At 41.0% G+C, this 23,772-nt stretch overlaps 1 protein-coding gene across 1 annotated transcript in view; it reads left to right on the top strand.

Moving 5' to 3' along the window:
• agbl4 (AGBL carboxypeptidase 4) overlaps positions 1 to 23,772 on the top strand; it is a 351,159-nt gene that overhangs the window by 27,222 nt on the left and 300,165 nt on the right. The window contains exon 3 of the mRNA XM_026157910.1: positions 13,105 to 13,229. Coding sequence (XP_026013695.1) covers positions 13,105 to 13,229 — 125 coding nt within the window. The remainder of the gene's footprint in view (positions 1 to 13,104; positions 13,230 to 23,772) is intronic.

The following is a 23,772-nucleotide window of genomic DNA, read 5'->3' as shown; positions in this document are numbered from 1 at the left end:
AGGTTGCACGACTGCATGTTTAAAGACAGTCGGAACATGGCCAGATGATAGTGAGAAGTTCATTAGAAATAAAATACAAGACCCGATTGTATACAGTGCATCCTTAATGATACGAGAGGGAATAATGTCTTGCAAAGAATTTGAGCTTCTCAGATTATTGACTATTTCCTTTAAAGTCAAAAATGACACAGGTTCGAATTGTTGGAAAACCGTTGAACATTCAGAAGCTGGGGCTTGATTTACTACCAGAGAATGTGTGGCCCTTAGCAATGAGATTTTATCTATAAAATAATTTAGAAATTTTTCGCAGAGGGCCGGGGAGGCACCCATTGAAACATCCGAACAGGGATTAACCACTGAATTAAAGATTTTAAACAGGACTCGAGGATTATGGCTGTTATTCGCTATAATGTTTGATAAAAAAGAGGTTTTTGCCATTTTGGCAGCCTTCTGAAATTTAGACCGGCTCATATGCAGGATGTCAAGGGACACCTGAAGTTGATCTTTTTTCCATCTTCTCTCAGCTCGACGACATTCACGTCTAAGAGCGAGGATGGATTCATTTAGCCAAGGTTGGCGTGAGGTTCTACGGCGTCGAATCTTTACTGGAGCCACAGTATCCAAAATAGAAGTACATATAGAGATGAAAGAGTTGACTACGCCATCAACCGAGAGAGGTGCATTACTGATGTCTTCATAACAAAAAGAATTGGCAAAGGCCGCAGAAAAAAGAGCAACAGCCTCAGAATTAATCGAACGTGATAGGCTCAGTGGACCCTCAGAGTTCAGTTCCATATTGCATGACTGAACATCAAACATAACTGGGAAATGATCCGAAATCCCAGCATCATTGATGTCTGTGATGCAAATGTCCAGTCCATACGACAATACCAAGTCCAGCATATGCCCTTTAATGTGGGTTGATTTCCTCACCCACTGAGTGATATTAAAAGAGTCAATAAGGGCAAGAAAGTCCTTAGCCAATAGGTCCTCCTCACAGCATATATGAATATTAAAATCACCACAAATAAGTACACGATCATAACTTAAGAAAATAATTCCTAGAAGATCAGCAAATTCACGGATAAAATCCTTGTTGTGCTTCGGAGGTCGATACACCACTGCACAGAGGGTCCGGGGGGAACCGGACAACTCCAGTAGTTGTACTTCGAAGCTGGAATGCGAGGCGGGAGGCAGTTGCCGCACTTGGAATTTACTTCTAAAAACCGAGGCTAGCCCTCCACCCCTGCCCGCAGTCCTAGGAGAGTTAAAGAAAGCACAGTCCAGTGGAAGAAGTTCCGAAAAGGAAGAGGACTCACCAGGGCGAATCCAGGTCTCTGTTAGAAACAGGACATCCAGCCGTGATGCAAGAAAAAAGTCGTTTACAACGAAGGACTTGTTCACCAGAGACCTAGTGTTTAGCAGGGCCATACGGAGCGTAGCCCCGTTGACGCTACTAGGAGCACGTCCCAGCCGACGAAGATTACTGTAATCCACACCTCTTCCAGAGACCCGCTTCCAGCTCCATACAGGTGGACACTCAGCTGGTAGAACCGAGTGGGCTTGCTGGCCAGCATAGCGAATCCGTCGATGACGACACAATCTGAAGGTATGCTGGGAGGGCCGCAGGTTGTCAATAATGGAGCGGTAACCAATCACTCCATGTGCTTTTAGGTAAGCTTTAATACGAACGCGAAAACCACTCCGCTTACCCCGTTTCCTATATCGTTTCTTGTGCGGTGTAAAAAGAGGCAGTTAATCCGTGCAGGTGGAAGAATGTGGTCGAGACTGGGAAAAATTCCCTAAGTTCCAATATAGGTCCGGCTTTTGGTAACTCAAGGGTCGAAGATTTAAAAGAGTTTGTCGATCATAGGCAATCAGGGCAGTAACATCCGGAAAGCATATAGAAAGTAATAAAACAAAGAGAAAACAACACTCAGGAAGACGGACCCAGAGACGGCTTGCCGTACACACTGGCGCCATCTTGAGATAAGTTCAACAGGGTAGATGTACTTAAGGAACATGAGACTTTTTCAGATAGATAAAGGCAAATATTGCAAACTACACAAAAGGCAGCCGCTAAAGCGTCTAAGTTTCAAAATAGAACAAACGAAACAGACTACTAAATTGTCAATTCCACTTAGAAACAAAATATTAATTCTAAAAATAAATCTTAGTTTGTTTTACAGAAGAACAGACAAAACTGACTAACTTTTGTCAATATCCAATAAACTGAGAACTAAAAGGAAATTCTCAATCTCTCCTTGTTGTATAGCTGAGCTTTTCAAACAGTTTTAACAGTTACTTTAGTCTGACAAAAGCCGAATGACGAATTAGCGCTTCCAGTCAGAGACTGAGGCTACGTCCACACGTACACGGGTATTTTTGAAAACTGAGATTTTCCGTTTTCGTTTTAAAAAATAATCCCGTCCACACATAAAGGGAGAAATGAAAGAAAACGCTGCTATGAACATGCCAAAGCAGCAGGTGGCGCTAGATTCCTAACCGTGCAGAAATGTTGGCCAATCAGAAGTCTAGAAGCCTCGGTGGGAAAAAGTAAACAAAGCTGGGGCATAGAAGCAGAACCGAGTCGTATGTGTGGAGGGACAGTAACTGTGTGTATATGTAAGCATTTAAACACTGCAGAGAGTACAATTAACAGTAACAGTATTGTAGAAGTTAATTTCACCGAAACAATAACGTGGCGCACAGTGTGACGCATGCACCAGTTTATTGTATTTCCAGACTTGCTTTCGGCACAATTTACAGTGCACGCTACTCTGTTTTTTGTCAGACTTGAAATAGCCGAAATACCTTCACACTACGGAACTTCTTTGGCTCTTCCGTTCGACAATCTCTCCGGCGTTGGAACCATCATCTGTTTTCTCTTCAGTCACGCTCGGTTGATTTTTCTAGTCGGCACACTCATTTCCTCCATTAGGCGCTGGCTCCATTACCCGCTGGCTGCTTCCCAAACAAACACACGTGCGGCTTGGCACTTGTGCTGTACGTAACAAGTCACGCGACGTGACGCTGCGGCTGTGATTGGTTCGGCTCTGCGCTACTTAATTTGGATTGGCTGACCTTTTTTTTTTTTTTTTTTTTTTTTAACACTGGCAGTCCCAGGCTTCTACCTTTCTACCTTTAAAACCCGCCACCAGCCAAATGGCTGGTAGGCTTTTAGCTAAGCTTTAGCTTCAGGCAAGTGGAAGCTAAATTGGCTAGTCATTCATATGTAAATTGGGTTGTTACCTGGGAATTCTGGAGGGAGGGGAGTGGGGGTGTGTGGATGAGGGGGTGGGGGAGCTGCTAAAAGCGGTGAGCTTCCTTTTGTGTTTCATCTTGATGCATTCTCAATCATCCAGGGAAACAAATCTCCAAAAGTCACCAACTTGGAGTGTTTCAGTTTGCCATCTTAGGGAGAAATCAACACACATGGGTGTATGTCCTTTGTTGCTGAGATTTATTGATAAAAACAGTACAAAAAATCAACCATTTGTACACATTTTTACAAATAATTATAAAAAGTGAGTGAGTACATTTCAACATTTTCAGCAATCACTCACAATCCTGGCACTGCCATGGTATCTGTAGTCTGCATTTACCTTGGCTTGGCTTCCTGATCAATTGTCCACTACCAAAAGGAAGCCAAGCCCTGTGATCACACCTTGTTTTGTTGTAAAGGGTGGCAGGGCTTGGCTTCCTTTTGGTAGTGGAGCATTGATCAGTCGTCCATTGTGGCATCAATGTGATCACACCTTGTTTTGTTGTAAAGGGTGGCAGGGCTTGGCTTCCTTTTGGTAGTGGAGCATTGATCAGGAAGCCAAGCCCTATATATATGATACAATCTCACTACACTTAGCCTAATCCTTCATTGCCCTGAAGAATTCTGTGGTGTACGGACCTCCTCTCCAAGGAAAGAAAATGCAGAGAAGACTCACCACTCAGCAGGCCTTGGAAATGATCCTGAGGGAAGTCGACCCTTGTGACTCGGATGGAGAAGACCTACAAGTTCAGCCGGATTCGGACTCAGAGCTGTCTGATCAGTCTTCCGGTTAGTTGCATTTCATGTTATTTCCTATTTCATTTCAAATAAGTAAGTGGATGTAGTTTGTAAGTAAGATATTTCAGACATTATTCTGATACAGAGGAGGAGATACTGGACCTTCCCATTGCTCACAATTTGAATTTGTTCACACTGCAGATGAGGAGACTGCTTCTGCACCTAAAAAGAGAGCTTGTTTGGGGACTGAGACAGCGAAAGATGGCACAGTGTGGCGTGAAGAACAGGTGGGGACCTGTCTCCCTTTCACCCCAATAGAAGCGTACGCTGCAGATGGAGAGCCAACGGCTAAGGCCAGGAGAAATATCACGAGTCGCCTTCGGAGCTTCCTGTGTTTCATCACTCTTCACATGCTTCGTAGCATTCAAGAATGGACTGTTCAACATGCACAGCAAACGGAGCATGTTCATTGGTTCATGGACCTCCCTGAACTAATGGCATTTATTGCAATTGTCATCTTGCGGGGGGTTACCAGGGTTCCATCTCTAAATGACTGCTGGTCAGCAAACCTGGGAAACCCACAGATAATTGGAACTATGGCACGAAACCGCTTCCAAGAAATCATGCAACACCTACGCTTTGATGACAAGTCCACCCGCAGTGATCGAGCAAAGACTGATAAGTTCGCTGCAATTTCCAGTTTGTGGGGATCATTTGTCACCAACTGCATCACGTGCTACAACCCTGGTCTACATATCACCGTTGATGAACAGCTTTTCCCATCAAAGACTCGGTGCAGTTTCCTGCAGTATATTGCAAGTAAGCCGGACAAGAGCGGCGAGGTCTATCGCGATAGCTTAATTTCTCTATCGAGTAAAAGTTATATCGCGATACATATCGTTATCGTTCTATCGCCCAGCTCTAATATATGTATACATATATATATATATATGTGTATGTATATATATGTGTATATATATATATATCAAGACTGGCTACGGATACCGACTACGGAACGGAGCAGTTGTCAGCCACCTCCTGTACATGGATGACATCAAGCTGTATGCCAAGAGTGAACGAGACATCGATTCACTGATCCACACTACCAGGCTATACAGCAATGACATTGGAATGTCGTTCGGACTGGAGAAGTGTAGTCGGATGGTAACAAAGAGAGGGAAGGTAGTCAGAACTGAGGGGATTGAACTACCAGAAGGCAACATTGCAGACATAGAGGACAGTTACAAGTACTTGGGGATCCCGCAGGCGAATGGGAACCATGAAGAGGCCGCTAGAAAAGCTGCAACCACCAAGTACCTGCAGAGGGTCAGGCAAGTCCTGAGGAGTCAGCTGAATGGTAAGAACAAGATCCGGGCCATCAACACGTACGCCCTGCCCGTGATCAGGTACCCTGCTGGGGTAATAGGCTGGCCAAAGGAGGAGATAGAAGCCACTGACATAAAGACAAGAAAGCTCCTTACCATGCATGGAGGGTTTCACCCCAAGTCCAGCACCCTGAGGCTGTACGCTAAGCGGAAGGAAGGGGGCCGGGGACTGGTGAGTGTCAGCACCACAGTCCAGGATGAGACAACGAACATCCAAGAATACATTGGGAAGATGGCCCCAACTGACCGAGTGCTCAGTGAATACCTCAGGCAGCAGAAACCCAAGAAAGAGGAGGGAGACGAGGAACCATCATGGAAGGACAGAGCCCTGCACGGTATGTACCACCGGCAGATAGAGGAGGTGGCTGATATCCAGAAATCCTACCAGTGGCTGGACAAAGCTGGACTGAAAGACAGCACAGAGGCACTAATCATGGCAGCACAAGAACAAGCTCTGAGCACAAGATCCATAGAGGCTGGGGTCTATCACACCAGGCAAGACCCCAGGTGCAGGCTGTGTAAAGATGCCCCAGAGACAATCCAGCACATAACAGCAGGGTGCAAGATGCTAGCAGGCAAAGCATACATGGAACGCCATAACCAAGTGGCCGGCATAGTGTACAGGAACATCTGTGCCGAGTATAACCTGGAAGTCCCGAGGTCAAAATGGGAGATGCCCCCAAGGGTGGTGGAGAATGACCGAGCTAAGATCCTGTGGGACTTCCAGATACAGACGGACAAAATGGTGGTGGCTAACCAACCGGACATAGTGGTGGTAGACAAACAGAAGAAGACGGCCGTAGTGATCGATGTAGCGGTTCCGAATGACAGCAATATCAGGAAGAAGGAACACGAGAAGCTGGAGAAATACCAAGGGCTCAGAGAAGAGCTCGAGAGGATGTGGAGGGTGAAGGTAACGGTGGTCCCCGTGGTAATCGGAGCACTAGGTGCGGTGACTCCCAAGATAGGCGAGTGGCTCCAGCAGATCCCGGGAACAACATCGGAGATCTCTGTCCAGAAGAGCGCAGTCCTGGGAACAGCTAAGATACTGCGCAGGACCCTCAAGCTCCCAGGCCTCTGGTAGAGGACCCGAGCTTGAAGGATAAACCGCCCGCAGGGGCGTGCTGGGTGTTTTTTTATATATATATATATATATATATATATATATATATATATATATATGTGTATGTATATATATGTGTATATATATATATATATATATATATATACCCTACCCCCGGACCTCAGAAATATTAGTTCATTCTCTCTTTTTAAGTCCACCCTCAAAACTCATCTGTTTAAAATTGCCTATCCTTAAATTTCTGTATGCTTTAACTTTTATCTTCTATTTTTATTATTGTGTATATTTCCAGTTTTTATCTGTTGTACAGTGTCCTTGGGTGCTTTGAAAGGCGCTATTTAAATAAAATGTATTATTATTATTATTATTATATATATGTATATGTTTATATAGATATATGTGTGTATATGTATATATATATATGTATATATATATGTGTGTATATGTATATATATATATATATATGTGTGTGTGTATGTGTGTGTGTGTAATTCACGTAGCTAAACTAACATATAGGACATGGCAGTCCTTACATCTGCTAAGGAGGATACACTGTAACTACACAGTCTATTTCATTTTGAAACAACTGCTTATTACTATTCTAATGGCTGGCTGTGTGAGTGAGTTCCACCTCAGGCCTGAGGCGGGCAGGCCTGCTGCTGCTGTATGATGATCCATCTGCATGGCAGAAACCATCCATCCAGTGGATAGCTACAGGCTGCAGGCCGGCCCATTGTGTGGGCTGAGCACTGTGACTGCTCCCTCTTGTACCTCTGTAATGGGATTACATTAGCCAGGTTCTTCTGCTCCCTCTCCAGCTCCCTCTTTTTCTGTCTCTCTCTCTGTCTCACTCACACACACACACACACACACACACACACACACACACACACACACACACACACACACACACACACACACACACACACACACACACACACACTCTGTGAGCCCATGTGTGAATGACTGACTGTCCACTTGGCCAAGTCATGCTTGCACCCTGTTTACTTGCCTATGGCCCTGTGTAATGATGCAGGTTTCATACCCATTTCACTGATACTTTTGTTTGCAACATATAGTGTCTGGTCATTTACACCCTTGCTGAAAAATATGTCAGATTTTTCTGTTTTTCTTATTTATTTTTCCTGTTTGTGTGAGACATTGAGAGACACAGAAGGCGAAGAGAATCGGGGGGAAAACATACAAGTATAGAGAAAGACTGAGGGTTTTGTTCAGGGTTTTCCTCAAGGAGAAACTGTCATGTGTAAAATCTTGTTGAGAACCAGCAATTGTGTTTTGTTGGGCTGCACCAGCAGGGCTAAGCTGTTCATTGAAAACCAATTTGTTAATGTCTAAACGCTGCGCTAGTTTTCCCTCAAGGACGAAGATTGATATTCAACATAACCTGCCAAGACACCAATGAAAAAGAATATAGAAAGAGATGATACTCAAGAGGAATTATGCAAGAGATCTCAAGGACTAGAAATTGTTTCATTTTTTTCACCCTTCTCATCTTCTCGCAGTCTGGAGTTCATTAGCTTCTCTTACACTTAAACAATCTGTCTGCTTCATAAAGAAGCTAAAATAATTTTTGACAAATCTGGTGTACTTGGAATCTCTTTAGAACATCATACGTGATCCGCATAACCTATTTTAGATTTATCTGGTTTATCTTTAATGCTTTCCGTGGGCATTTCAGAAAAATCAGCTAGCCGTTAATGCTGGTTAAACACAAAATGATATAGGATTGATTAAAAGGGTCAGACTACCAGCCTACCAAAGCGTTTGAATCTGGAGGTAGCCACCATAAAATTAAAACGGGGATCAATGGCGTGTCATATCCCTACTGCTCTGCGAGCTGAACATGTAATTCTAAACTTCATGCTGCAGCCATCTCTCACGTCAGGCCTTCGAGCATTAGGCTCAATAACCCAGCCGCCCAGGGCTACTGTTGCTAACTATGATACTGTATTCATAAACAGCAGTGGACCACGTTTAGTTTAGTATCTGTTTCCTGTGCAGAAGTTTAGCTATTGCATAGTGTGTTTGGGTTTTGATGGCTTTCATCAACTAGAAATGTTAATACTTATTGTTAGCAAACGAATACACGGGGAAAAATCCTGGGATACCTGTGCAAATGGTGTGCTACAAATCTATATATAGATATATAGATATATTATAGCCTGGTTTGTAATAAACAATGTCTTAGATAAAGAAAGAACATATATATTTATATATATAGTCATGTTCTTTCTTTATCTAAGACAATGTTTATTTTGAGCCAGACTACAATCCACCTACTATAATCCACTTCATTTTCAGTGCAGTGTTTTGTAAAAATTTGTCCATAATAAGGAATTATAGTGGAGCCTCTGAATCCTGAGAAAGCAAATGAAATTGTGGTCACGGCCATTAAGCCACCTATTTAAATTTTAAACGCTTTAAAGGAAAAATCTCTGCATCATTTTTAGTTTATTTCCAATTAACTGTTCGGTTAAGTAATGTTGGTAGTAAGTAATGATCTAATCACAACAGAGAGGAAAAAAAATCAACCTATTGATCCCTCATATAATGGTTTAAAAGCACTTACTAAGTCTAAAATCTTAAAAGAGTAATGACCCCAAATAAATAATTAAAATGCCCTCAGAGAATGGTTGGGTTTTCAATATTGAATAACATTATTAAGAGTCTGATAGAAGGGATGACCTTTGGAGGCCATTATTAACTTGTTCTAATAGGCTGTATTTGGCAGCATTGCCTCTATGAATAGCTGTGATGTTGGTATGACAGACGATCGATTTAATGTCACATTTGTTTGGAGATGGCGCTGCGTTGCTGTCTATCTAATGTGTCTATGTTACTGATTTCTACCTGCAGCCAGCTCTGGTTTAACCCTCAGCTTGTAATAGCTTAGTGTGAGAAACCTAGTGCATGCTTGCCTACCCCCCAAACAGCTGTGCTTTTCATGTGATGAATTTAGGGGTTTTTTTCTGGAATATTTCATTCCATATTGCTACAGGTCACTGTTGTCATGAACACGTGATAAATGTGCCAGGATGTACAGTAAACTTTTTCCCCCTTTGGTTAAATACTTTAAAAAAAATGTACAAAAGACTAATGGAAAATATTTTCCCTCAAAGAATATGTTGACAATAATTTGGGGATCACAAGAAAAGGTCATCTTAGAAACACTTGTTTGTCTTTCTTTTAATTGTTCCACCTTTTTGTTGTGACAGTATTTCTATAATCTTTCCTCCTAAACTGGCTGAACAGAGCTGGTGCATGTAGTTCTCTTTATACATGCACAGCTAAATACACACCTTCTGACTTTCTTTGCAATCCTTCTTTTAGCACCTGTAAGTTGGACACGATAAAGGTCATGAATCGACACTCTTTGCCTCTCTCTCCTTTCCGCAGACTGCACGTCTACATTTATTATTGTCTCTCTTGCCTTACTTTCTTGGGATTTATACTCTATGAATTCGACTCAGCACATTTCAGTTGAATAAGCAGATGAAGTACAAGACTTATATACTGTGTCATAGCTTTTCCCAGACACTCCCTAATCAGACTAGTGGTCTACAAAGACAGATTTTCGTTCCTGCACTGGTGTGTTGGAATGAGATGCCACTCACCATTAGTGGAAGCTGTTATTGGATGCCAGGCTTTAAATGTAAATACGAATCAGTCATCAGCTTATTGTTTCACAATAACACCAGGCAGTTTGCTTCTTACTGCTTGTGCATTTCCATTATGTGCTGTATGAATTGAAATAAAACTTTACATTTATAGCTGTGACATGAGCGAATGTTTTGCTTGTGCTCAATTTTGCTATTACAGGAATGCTGCATTCACTTTCACTTCCCTTTCTTCACTGATTCTTTTTGCCGCACATCTTGTGTCATCAGACATAACTTAAAAATACTTGCCTCGTTGACTATAGGTCATGAGAGCCAATGAGGCTGAACATAAAGGCCTAAAACAAAGACCTAGTGTAATGAGACGCACCATAAATGGAGAACAGAATCAAATGAATTGTATCCCAAAAAGTCACTTTTTTTCCCCCATCACGAAACAAAGTTTCAGAGGAAGCATTAATGTTTATTTGTCAGTGCACCTGGTGATTTTCTGCAGTCCTATATAACTTAATGATGGCACGTCTGTGTATAGTTTCAGTGGAGCAGAGCAAAGTGGGTGTGTGGTCTCTGTATGCATGTGTGTGTGTGTCACAAGCTGACTGGTGGATTAGCTGTCCGATGGCAGAAGGAGAGGGATCTGCTTTGACAGTGTGGTAGTTAGCCCATCTGTCTATAATCTGCTGTGTCAGTGTGTGCGTGCTGCTGCTTTGGTACTACCTGCCACCAGGTGGTCAGCAGTACCCCAACGCCCTGAAATAAAGCTGCGAGGGAGGTGGAGCCTAGTGGTCGGGACACGTTCCCAACAAACTTGATCAGCTGTTGCTCGTATGCTGCACTACATTCTAATACTTAAAATCACAGAGATGATTGGTCACATTTATTGAGTTAAGAATAAACTGTTATATAGTCATTATTATTATTGAGAAGACTAACAGACTTTTAGCTCTTTTTTTAGCTTTTACACTGGCAGCCAATAATTTGTGCATAAGGGTTTCCAATTAATGTGTGCAGATATGAATTAGAATAGAAACATGAGCCCTATATTTAGAAAGCCTGTCTTATAATCAGCTACTACCCACCCAGCTTAAAGACAGCTGTGAGAATTGGAATATGGAACATATTTCCCAGTGGATTAATTATATTTCACTGATCATATGGATGTATTTTATTCTTATTAATTTTGCTGTGAATAGTATATTGTGTGTCAAATATGGATTGCTTGAACACCCTGTGGTCTTTCTGTTTCTCATACCTATGGCAGTAAATGTCTGAGAGTAATTCTACTTGAGCATTAAGTTGGTTTGGCTGCAGAAAAATACGGAGCGTAGTCCGACCTGCTGCTTTGTCAGGCAGAGTGGATTCCAGTGATATTTACTTTTATTCAGCAGGAGAGAGAGAGAACTTTCATAAGAAACATTCAGAATTAAACTTAACCAGATGAACAAGCAGTTGATTTCATAATTCATCTGTACTCTAACATTAACTCATAGTTACGTCATAGTATAGCTGCTGTTGAGTCTCTGATGCTGAGAGGGTTTTGTTAAGACCATAGACTACCTTGTGATTAGAGCAGGGTGATATGACCAAAGATATTTATCACGATATACATTTGAAAATTTGCGATAACGGACAATATAATTGACACTAGACAAAATACTTTACAACTCTACAACTTTGTTAGTGCAAAAAAACCCATCAACGTATTTTCACGTAAACAAGCAGCTGTTTTTTATGTGCATTAGTTATATAAAAACTTAACAGTGCAAATGCAAATTCCTTGCTGACAGTTTAACCGAAAGGCATTTCCAGTGGAAACTGGCCAACATATCCTCAGCATAACCATGTTTAATATCCACAAAACTTAAAAAGAGGTTATACACACACAATACGGTAATATTATGTTGAAGCACAGTACGTTTCACTCCGCGAGGCTCCTGCCAACGATAGCCGTAATGCTCCGACAATCCATCAAGCAGTGCGGGTTCATAGCTTAGCAATCGTTTCGAGGTCAGTAAACACAACCAGAATTCATACATAAGGCACACGGGATTATAAGGGGCACTGTCGATTTTCAGAAAAAAGGATTGATTTTAAGTGTGCCGTATTTTCCAAAAAACACGGTAATAACGACGGCCCGCTAGCATGCCCTACCAAAAATAGTGCTTTGTTGTGTATCTGACAGACAAAAGCTAAACCAGTTCCACACCACTGAAGTTGCAGCATTTTTACAAACCAGTTCTGGTTCACCTGTTTCATTCAACAATTCGCCCTTCTCATTCTCCGTCGCCGCCATGCTTTTTAGGCCATATGCATATGAAAACAAAAGCACTGCACATGCACATTTTACCCATATTCTATCGCGATATTTCATTTTCTTATCGTTGCCCAACATTATACCGGTATTACCGTGAACGGTATGATATGGCCCAGCCCTACTTGTGATTGTCAATTTCAGTGCATCAGTTTTGTAAAAATTGTTGCCGAGGTGTTTATGATACAGAGCCAGCTGTTTTCTCAGCACAAGAAGAGCCTACGACACTCCTTCCTTCCACAATTGATCACTTCTTTGATCCAGATGCTGTGAATGTTTCAAGCAGCTCTACACTGAGAAAAGATTTCACTCACTCTGCTATTGTACAGTAGCAGAACAAATAGAACGTCAATATATGATGGTCAGTGTTGCTATTGTGCTGCCATAAATTCACTGAGGAATAGGAAACCTTGACTTGGTCACATAATATGCATATTTGGGTGGCTGTTAATAAAACAGGTTGGCCTGTGTGTCTGCATGACATTTAATGTGAACACGTGTCTTTAAAAGCACGTCTTAGATTTAAAAGGAGCTGTTCTACAGCATTATCTTGTCTTGGGATTGCCTGCCTGTCTTTCTGTAAAGTTTTGTGTATATCGAATGAGAGGATTTAGCAATACTGAAGAAGCGAATCACTGATCAGTTCTACAACATGCCAATTTAAGTTGTTTTTTTCTTCCCCTCAGGGAACCTGGGTCGTGTTGACTACATCAGTGAGTTTGAATTTGATCTCTTCATCCGGCCTGACACCTGCAACCCCCGATTCAGAGTGTGGTTTAACTTCACTGTGGAGAATGTCCGAGAGACACAGGTTAGCGTGCTTTGGCCTTTTAGTGTGTTTGCTGGCTGTCTCTGTATGTACCCACGTCTTCACTTATTAATTAATTTAGAATAGACAGTGCTATCTAACTTATCCCTTTCACACATAGTGGTCATTATAGTGGACAGCTATTCAAAGGCTGTTTTCTTGTATTTGTGTCAGTGTTGATGGTATACTTGCACATATTGGACACTGATGTGCCACTCCATACTGTCAAAACGTGTGTTGTCCACCTGTAAAAAACTCTTTAAATAGTACACGTTTTTAAAAAAAAGTTCAAAAATCTTTTTTTATGCCTAAAGATGAATAAATATATGAGGAAAAAAATCCTGATTGAGGTTGTCATAAATCATGCATGAAAGGGTTAATGTAGATTTTTTTTTTAGGTGTATACTCAAACAACTATAAACTTACAGCAATGTTTGCATCACTATCAACTTCTCTTCTTACTTTAATATTACATATATCTAGGGCTGCTCGATTATGGCAAAAATGATAATCACGATTATTTTCACTGAAATTGAGATCTCGATTATTTGGCGATATTTATTTAACAATAACAATGTATTGGATAATGACTTTAAAGATTGTCAAAAAATAATATAAAATAGTGTGCAAATACTGATAACAGTGCAAATGTTTGCAATATAAAAAATAAATGAAAAATGTAAACATCTATGTTTAGTGAACTTTGCAGTGTTGCTCTGTGGTGCAGCTACGACACTGTAGCAAAGTTTACACACTATGTCTACTTGATCTATGTCTGACTCCGCGAACCCATTATGTTTCCACACCACTGAAGTTTTTTTTTACCTCTCTTTTCAACCAACGGCAGTCACTCTCCTCTCCAAATAACTTCTGCTTAGCTTTCCGAGCTTCCCTCGGGTCCTCTTAATTGTTGTGACACGTGTTCGAAATGCAGAGAGGTGCGCTCGATTTGCCACACGGAGCAGCGCGAGAGTAAAGCACGAGGGAGGGTTCCTAATAGTTGAGTGAATGCTGACCGGCCCAGCAGCCAGACCCTAAACTTTAACAGGTAACAAAGGCAGTGATGAAGCTGCAGCCTCGATTCTACTTGTTCATGTTTCTAAAGTAGAATTGCTGTGGCGATCCCTTTAAAGTCTTTGTGGGCCGGATTTCACCTTTGCTTGGCGCTGGCGGCTTTTTGTTCCTACCTAAATACTAAGATTAAGATCATATATGTACTCTTATTAGGATAGGGATTTGTGATGGTGTGTGGGGCTGTAGACTGCAGGTTTACAGTGTAATAGTATAACAAATTACTTTCCCCTGGGAGTAATTGAGTAAAGTACTGCATTACTTTTAAAAAAAGTATTCTGTGTAATATGTGTAATACATTACACATTACACTGATCACAACAAAGAGGGAAAATACCTCCAGCATTCAGAAACATTTGACCATACAGCATGCAGTTAGTTTACACAGATGTAATGTCTTTGATATGCTGCTTAGTGATGGCGGTGACTCTCAAAGCCGAGCGAATGAGAGACCAATGAGAATCGATAAGGAACTGAATTGATAGGTGATATTGATAATGCAGTCTGAAATGCTAAATTCTTATCAGTTTCCATCCACAATTATATGTCATATTCTATCATTTGTCCACACCTAAACATGTGCAGCGTAATCTGTCGCAATACTTCCCTGAATCTTACATACTTCATTTTTCATTTGAAAGTTGAAACTTTTCCCCCCTCAGAGCTAGTGGTAGAGGTAATGTTCAATTTACTACCTCACTTCTTGTCACAGCCTCCAAACTTCCTGCCGCTGGCAAGCTTGGAGCTGGTGATTGGCTGACAGACGTGGTCACATGGCAAAGAGATACACCACGTGTGTGTGCATCGTGTGTGGCTTAAGGGGATGAAGGCTTGTTGTATCATTTGAATATAACATTGCAGAATAAAAAGAAGGAAAAACTGACAATATTGGCATTCAAGTTTGACTGCTGCAGTGTAATTTGTGCACAGCACAGCAGTACTTGTCAGGTGTAGAAAAAAATGAGATAAAGTAAAGAAACAGACAGTCTGGAGACAGCTAGATATAAAGACAGAGTTGATTAGATAGAAAGAAGCAAAGAGACTGGCAAAACGATAGTGAGGAAAAAGCAAATGTAAAGTGACAATGGAAGGAAAAAAGGAAAGTAAAACATAGAGAATGGCAAGGAGGGATCCACAGCGTGCTGCTGTCTTCCTGTAGCTTGTCCAGCCCAGTCTATCTGAGGCTATCAGGCCTATCAGCCCATCTCCCCGCAGTGCTGTAGTCAGCACTAATCACATTTTATGGCACTGAGATGAATGGGAGGCCTCGGCTTGGAGCCGGATCGATCCCAGGACCAGATAGACCAGCACCTGCAGCCTGGGCCAATAGGATATTTGCTGTTGTGGCCAAATGACAGAAAATGTGTGAGACAGTGACAGAGAGAAAGGGACAGGGAAGGGAAATGTGACACTGTAATGACTGGAGATTTATAAATATCATAGATAATAATATGCTGTATATTGTGGTGCATGCATGCAGCAGGCACAGAGGTGACAAAAACAGGTGAACATCTATCCCTATTGCACCTCCCTGCTCGATCTTTCTTTATAGACCCCCTCAAAAGCGTTTTTTCATTAAAAAACGGTTTCTTATCTGTCCAATTTCCTTCTTCAAAAAAGGTCTTGTGTGAATTTAATCTACTCCAGTGGAAGGTGTTGTGGTTAAGTGCTGCCTGTGCATTTTGTCAGAGTGTGCGTATGTATACACAGGCAGTGTGATTAGATTGTGTCTGTGTGCCTGGAATCATCAGAATTCACATAAATCTTTACTTTATATACTAATGACTGCAATATTGTTGTGACATGAAGCAAAAAAAAAAAATAAAGCTGAGAAATTTAATAGAGAAAGAATAATAGCATGAGTAAATAAACCAGCTAAGTGCAGCTATAGTATGGGGGAGAGGCTGTGCTATAGAGATATCAGTGGGTTCCAGGGAAGAACTGGGCTGTTGGAGTGTTTCATCCAGCTAAGCCTTGCTAACTCTCAGCCTGAGCCAAGGGAATGGGGAACAGTAAAAGCCCGTGATATTGGAAGTGAGATGGCCATTTTGAAGGAATGTAAGCTGGTGAAACAGATTTGGTCTGCCTCAATCAGCTTAGCAGCTTTGTGGAAATTGGCTTCACCGTAGCACCGGTTATGATGGATGGCCGGATGGATGAATGTCTCTTTTTTTGTATGTCCTTCCTTTTTGTGTGGTTATCGAACCACTCACTTACCTCTGAAAGTTAAGACCAATTCTGGTTATGTTGGTGGCAATGAGTGGGCCATGTGACTGTTTGAAGCGGTGTTAATTTTTCAGGAGAGGTGCACAAAAATTGTTTTCTTCTCAAAGCAAAAAGTACAAAGTTTGTGTATTACTGAAACACATGAAACGACACGAGCCCTTACTTACTATGACCTGTATGAAAGCTTCACGTGATTTAAATTAAGTTTTAATTTCCTGCTTATATTAAAATGAGCACCCACAAAAGAGGCTTTAACCTTACCCTTATTCTAAAATGAAATTTAATTTACTTTAACATACAAGATCAGAGACTAGTAACTGCTGTCTTTGTTTTCACTAATAATAAGCAAGTAAGGGGGAAAAGGAGAAAAGAAATTATACAATACATATGGAATTAAGTAAACTGAGTTAAAATCAAAGTTGTCTGATGTATGGAGTCTTCTTCAAGTAAAAATTGCAAGAAGCCAGTGAGATAGGACCTTTGAAAAAAGTTTCATACTGAGTGAATTTCTACCTGATATGTAACTTCTAGCTACCACGATTTCATTCCAGTTTCTGCCTATGTTACCATCAGAAACCAGTGGGTGAGTTGATATGAAACTCCATTGACTAAGTTGATATGCTTTCCCATTCAGCTGTAGGGGTGTACTTGATGTCAGGTTCCGTGAAGGGCACGGCTGTGAGCTATTATCATAGGAGCCTTAAGGGAGCCATTCATAGAAGACAGGCAGTAAAACCTTGCACCGAGCGCCTTCAACTCCTCCAACTGCTGCAGGGGTGATTTGTAAGCCTCACTTGTCCCAGGAAAGCACAGTGTAGAGCAGTTACTCTCCATAATCAGGAAAGAGGATGAACAGAAGAAGAATAGGCCATGTGTTATATAGACTCCCCAAAGAGCCATCATTACTTTACTTTTTCAGACAATGCTCACCTGTTCAAATTAGTGATGTTATGCAATTTGTCACGGGAGAAGTAAAAAGTTAAATAGGATGTTAAAACTCTCACCACGCCATTAATGACTTTGTTTCGCTAATGCTTATTTACCAGTGCTACGTTTCTGTCCCTGCTGTACTGTATTTTATTAATAAGCTTACATTATTGAAACATTTCTTCAGTGGTTCAGAAGTCCTTGTTCAAAGTCTCACTTTAAGGACCTCCTCCTGGATACATTGCTTGTGTTTTCACTTTGACTGGTGTATAAGCTATTTTACTGATCATAGAAGTTGTTGTTCCAGTGATAACTTGATTTGTTATGTAGCTATGTTGTCGTACGAGGGCAATCCCAAAAGTAAGGCCTCCTATTGTTTTAGAAATACAAACAACCGCTTATTTTCCATGATATTTACATCATTTTAAAGCTTGAAGTAGAGCTGGTCGATATAAGATTTTTTCATATCACGATATGCTTTTTTCATTTCAGGCGATAACGATATATATCACGATATAAGCCAAATAACTATATTTGTAAGATTTAAATGTGCCGTTGCTCACAAGTAAAATGTGAAATAATCAGCTGCTTGTTTTGATTTAAATATTTATTTCCCATAATAAATTCAACAGGGTAGATGTACTTAAAATGAGGCTTCAGTTTAAGCAAAATAAAGGCAAATATTACTAACTACACAAAAGGTAGCTGCTAAAGCATTTAAGTTTCAAAATAGAACAAACAAAACAGACTACTAAAGTGTCAGTTCCACTTAGAAACAAAATATTAATTCTAAAAATAAATCTTAGTTTATTTTACAGTAGAAGAGACAAAATTGACTTAACTTATTTAATATTGCTTTGGAAGCGCTGTCTGAGAGAAATGTTTATGTCCAAGGAGTTGGTAATGAGGATCCATTACTTTAATTAGCTGCTTGAATCCTTCATTGTCGACCGTGTTTATTAGTAGCATGTCTTTAGCAAGAGAGTAAGCTATGGCATTCGTTATGTTGCTATGTCTCTTAGCTTTTTTGTCATATGGTAAGACGCTGGAGCACTCGTCCGGAAGGCGATTCTGCGACAGCAGCAAGCGGCTATGACATGGGCATTGTAAAACTGCCACAGCATCTACAAAAATGCACCAACCTAAATGGTGATTATGTAGGAAAATAGATAAGTCTTCAAGCTTTAAAATGGTGTAAATATTATGGAAAATAAACAGTTGTTTGTATTTCTAAAACAACAGGAGACCTTACTTTTGGGATTGCCCTCGTATAAGCTAGTTCAGATCCAAACTAAAAGCCACACAAACTGACCAGCATCTCTCAATCTCTGTGAGGTGAAAGTTTCTTTTTGTGAATGAACTCCAGTGGTTCTGAAAAGAGCATTTCCTTTCCACAAGTCAGGGATTTTTTTTTTTACTATTGTCAAACATAAAATATGAACATTAAATTAACATTCACCTCACTGTTGGACCGGTGCTGTGTCCTTTCTTGCTGGAGTAGAGCTGCAGGCTTTAGTGAGCTTGAAAAACATTTGATGTGCTGTGCTCTTGGCTGAGATATTTTAGATTTAGCAGCAGCTCAGGCAAGTAAGTAAAAATGGCAGACTAACAATATGAAAATGTGTTAAGAGTAGAAAAGCCCAGACTCCCAACAAAACCTACACGAAGGAAAACCCTGAGGAGCATAATATGGCCTCTTTAAGACTCAAGTAGAAGGAATGAAAGAGAAACACTAGAATGTAAGGAGAGAGTAGACACCGGCAGGCTAATGGATATGATGAACTTTAATTGTTTTTTTAAATCATTATTATTATTTCCCATACAGAAGAAACAGAAGCAGCATTAGGAGTGGTGTATTTCTGAGAAGTAATAGTTCTGTAAAGTCAGCTGCTGGTTGTTGTTTATAACATCAGTGCCAGTCTGGATAATAGATTTTTTAACGACGCTCGCTCCTCCATCAGCTGCTGACAGTGTCCTGCTTTAGGCCTGTCGCTGCAATTTCTGTGTTGATGAACACATTGAACTTCACCTGTGCTTCCCCCTGTCTTCTCAGGTTTGCAGAGGTGTTCAGGGACCCTCCAGCTCCCATGTCTATTCTGCTTCTGTCTCATTCTCTGCAGTTCTTGCATCTCCCCACTGTCATGTCTAAGTTGTGATGTCCTTCAGCAGTGACAGTGGAACAAGGGCATAGACAGGTCTCTGGTGAGCACATCGGACGAACATGGGCTAATCGCTGCTGGCGTAGCGTGTCCATGAGCATGCACTGCAGACAGCTGGTTGGTGGCAGCTTCTTGTGGCAGGACCACTTTGGGTCTGTTTATGGGAGGGTTTGGTGGATACACAGCCGTAGGATTAAACTTCCAAACGCTGCTTGTCAACAGGTCTGCTTGTCTTTTTCCCCCCTTCATTTGTATGCCTTTGCATTGCCTTTTCTTTTTGCAGCATATGGCACTAGGTAGATAGGCATGCGTCCTGTGGTTGTGGTCCTCTTCTTTGAAAGTTCATTTTTAAGCTTCTCCTCTTTACATTCTCCAAAGGAGAGACATTGGCTTCTATTTGACTCTGCCAAAGGGATTATTTCACTTCAAACACATCACATGGGCCTAGAAAGTTTAGGATCCTACTTTCACACCCAATAAGGAAGTTATGGAAAGACTTGTGTGGTTTTGAAAGACATGCAAGGCATCAGACGTTTGTGTCAGAGAGTGTAGGGTTTTGTGAGCGACCTTTTTCTGTTAAGGCATGCTTCCTTATTGTCAAAGCTGATGCTCCCCAGATCACTTCATAATGACATGGACAAAAGGATATGACAACAGCAGAAAATGAATTTTCAAATTGTCTTCCTGATAGCAAAATGAGTTTTCCCTGGGTTATCTCTGCTGACGCAAGGTTCCTTATCAAAATTCATTGCCTTATTTTTTAGCTTGATTCACTTTAAAAAGGAGGTACAAAGCTTAAGGGCATGTTTTGAAATAAAGCAGACACATTTTTTTATTAGGCGTTTAGATTCTCTTTATTCAAACAGCAGAGACTTATGCATTGCTCTTAGCTCATAGTTTCCAAAGACTTAAAAAAAACCTTTAAAAACTGGATTACTGGATTTATGTGCCCAATACTTCCGTTTCAACTGTGAGCCTACTCATTTAGGGCTTCCTTTCAAAAATATATTAATTAATGGCAGTAAACGTAATATTTTTTGGAAAACCTCAGTTTTCATGTTTGTCAGCTATTTTAGTGGCATAGGGGAATTTGTAGATGGGGTGATTCATCAGGATAATCATCAGTTGGCCAACCCAGGATTACAACAGTGTGAGATGCTGCCAAAAATGTGTTTTTGGTATTTTATTTGCAGCAGGTGGATCCGCAGCTTCTTTGAATTGCCATGTGAAGCCTTGAAGCTTTATAGCCTGGTTAAAAAAAAAGGTTTGTTAATAACTAATATCTCACTCTATGTTACATGTATAAAGGGGAGAAAATGTCATAAGTAAGGTGTTTAAATTGTATTAGGGTTTAGTGTTTGCATTACTACGTGTTGATGGGCCTGAGTGACTGCTAGGCTTTACTGAATTAGTTGAGATGAAGCCTAGCAGATATCTAGCATGGGTCATAATCTAAAACTGCAGTTCTTCACTATATGGACAGTGAAACTACATTTAACTCACCACAATACAGAATAAATAAAAACGGTAAAAAAAATATCTCTATGCTCCCTGGAGTAGTTTCCCTTGCCATGATTGCAATATACATGTCTCCTACTGCCTCTGGTTCACACAGCCTGTTTAAATGAGGTGAACGCATTAAGATGTATATACTAAAGGACTGAATAAATTAACCACCAATAGTACATATACACCCATTTGTGTGTACCCATGTATGTACACCCGCTAAATAAAGAGCACAGATATGGTGCAGTTTAAAATGCTGCCTGTGTTTCGAAAGGTTCGACTTAGAGGCTTGTTGCAGCAGGGAGCCAGCAGGTCTTTGCAGTCCTTGAATGGAGAGAAAATGTTGCAAAGCACAGCATGGAATTAAAAGCAAAAGGGGAAGGCATGGAAGGAACAGAACGAGAAATGAGAGCAGTGAGATGCTGTAAACTGCTTCTGGAGGGGCTTGTAATAATGTTGTTAATATATGAACTTTTTTTTCTTTACCTGCTATATTGGCACAGTTAAATGCAATGTTCTGAAAAGTAATTGCATTCCACTTTTGTATAAATTTGCAGTGTTTATTGATTTTATACTGCTCATTTATGCAAATCGGTGGCAGTTTCCAACACAGTGCTATTTACTGTAAATATTAGCAAAGTTTTTGTAAATATAAAACTTGCCAACCAATCCTCTATTCATCCCAGCTTTGCTCATCTCAGTCCAAGAAGTAATCAGAGAAAGATAATAAGCCTGAATTGAGAAAAGAGGAAAAGAGGGAAGAGATGGAAAGTAAGCGAGAGGATCGTTGTCGAGGTTTCAGCAGGAGGCATTTTATGGGGACTCAGTAAGGGCCTTGTGGAGCTGCTGTGCATCTGCATGAAATGATGAGCCTGGTGTCAGGACATGGATCATCCTTTTACACCGAGTAATGAATACAGATTGCACACCGGATAGAGAGGCTCTGCAATCTGCTGCACCACAAATGAAACAACTGCCGTTCTAATCAAATAGTCTTTTCATGCCAGCGCAGCCCTCAACTTGGGCTAAATTCAATTCCAGATTCACAGATTTGCGGGTTGGGGGTTGGGGAGACTTGCGAGGCAAGAGGGAGTTATAAATGTTGTAATTAGAGTATTGTTTAATGTGTACGTGTGTAGACGTGTGTGATGTGTGCGTCTGTTGCTGTGGGGGAGGGGTGGCGGTAGGAGGGTCCCTGGCATCGTGTTGTTGTTAACCGCTTGGTTATTTTAGATAGCAGTTGGAGGAATGGGTCCAATCACAGCAAACACATACACACTAACACACACCTGTGCACAAACGCACACATTTAGCTAATTATGCCAACTAGTGGCTTGGGAGAAGACGTTCTCTGTATTCTGTATTTAGGGAACAGCGAGGAGCTTTGAAGGAGAGCCGCAGTGCCTCTTTGATGCTGCTTTTGTTTTTTGTTTGTGGTTTAATAATTTAATCAAGCCAAACGTCCTCCTTCTCTCTGTAACTGTCTGTTGGTGGAGGCTAATTACTCTGCAGATTGTTCTCCTGGTGCTAGAGATGAGAGTTTAGATCCAGAGGGGGAGGGGGGTGCTGATGGCTGTAATTTAACAGTGTACTGATGGGCTAAGCTGTCTGTCGACTGCTGTTTTATTGTTTCGGGATGCTGCTGACGAGTTACTATTCTAATATGCACCATCTGATGAGAGTGCCTGCAATGTTGTGCATTGCATTAGTATTCTTTGTCTCCACCATCCATCCATCCATCCATCCATCAATCCATCCATCCATCCATCCATCCATCCATCAATCCATCCATCACCAGGATCTTCCTCTCTGTATGCACACTGTGTGTCCGCAACTGTCTGGTGAGTGGTACCTGGCTGGAGGTTGCTTGCAGTTGCTAGGTGAAATTGGATACAAAGAGGTATATGTTACTGCGCGAAAAAAACGCTTTGTAATTGCACTGGTCTCAAACAGATCGATAGTTTGCATGGAAGATGCCAACTTGTCTGCAAACACTCAGAATCAGATGACAGAAATTTTATTAATCAAAATTAATGAAAATCCAAATTGAGTTGTCATAGCAGCATACCTACAACAGACAACAAAGCAGCTGTATAAAAATGAAGTGTGGAAATAGAGATATAAATAGAAGGGAAAAAAAACGTGACAAACATAGAGAGCTGCTGCAACAGGCTGCCACCAGGACGGTGCTACAGTTGTTTTTATGCAGTGCGCTCTTTGTGACAGGTAGAAACCACCAGCAACCATTTGCCAACCGTTTTTCCTGAGCAACCAGGTGTGATTGTGTGACTGAGGCAAAGAGATTGAACAAACAATACATTTTTACAAGTAAAAGTGACTTGTTTAGCTGTTGTGCTACGTTTTTTTTTAATAACCAGAGCCTTTCATCACAGAAGAATGGAATCCAGCCGATCCTGTCAAGGACCAGCCTAAGTGAAATGGACCTTTAGGCTGAAGTGATTGATTTTGTATCTAGGCAGCCACATCCACAGCTAGTCATACGATTTTGAGCTTACAGAAATCTTTGGGGAGGATTGTGATTCGAGATTGTGGATTTTGATTTAACCTCTTTTGATCTTTTGCCCAAAACACCAACCTCTAATAAGATTACAAGTTCACAGGGAGCAACCACTTCTCCACAAAATATTTTGTTTATA

The sequence above is a fragment of the Astatotilapia calliptera genome, chromosome 23 (assembly GCF_900246225.1).
Source record: "Astatotilapia calliptera chromosome 23, fAstCal1.2, whole genome shotgun sequence".
NCBI lineage: Eukaryota > Metazoa > Chordata > Actinopteri > Cichliformes > Cichlidae > Astatotilapia > Astatotilapia calliptera.
This window is presented reverse-complemented; position numbering and strand designations above follow the sequence as displayed.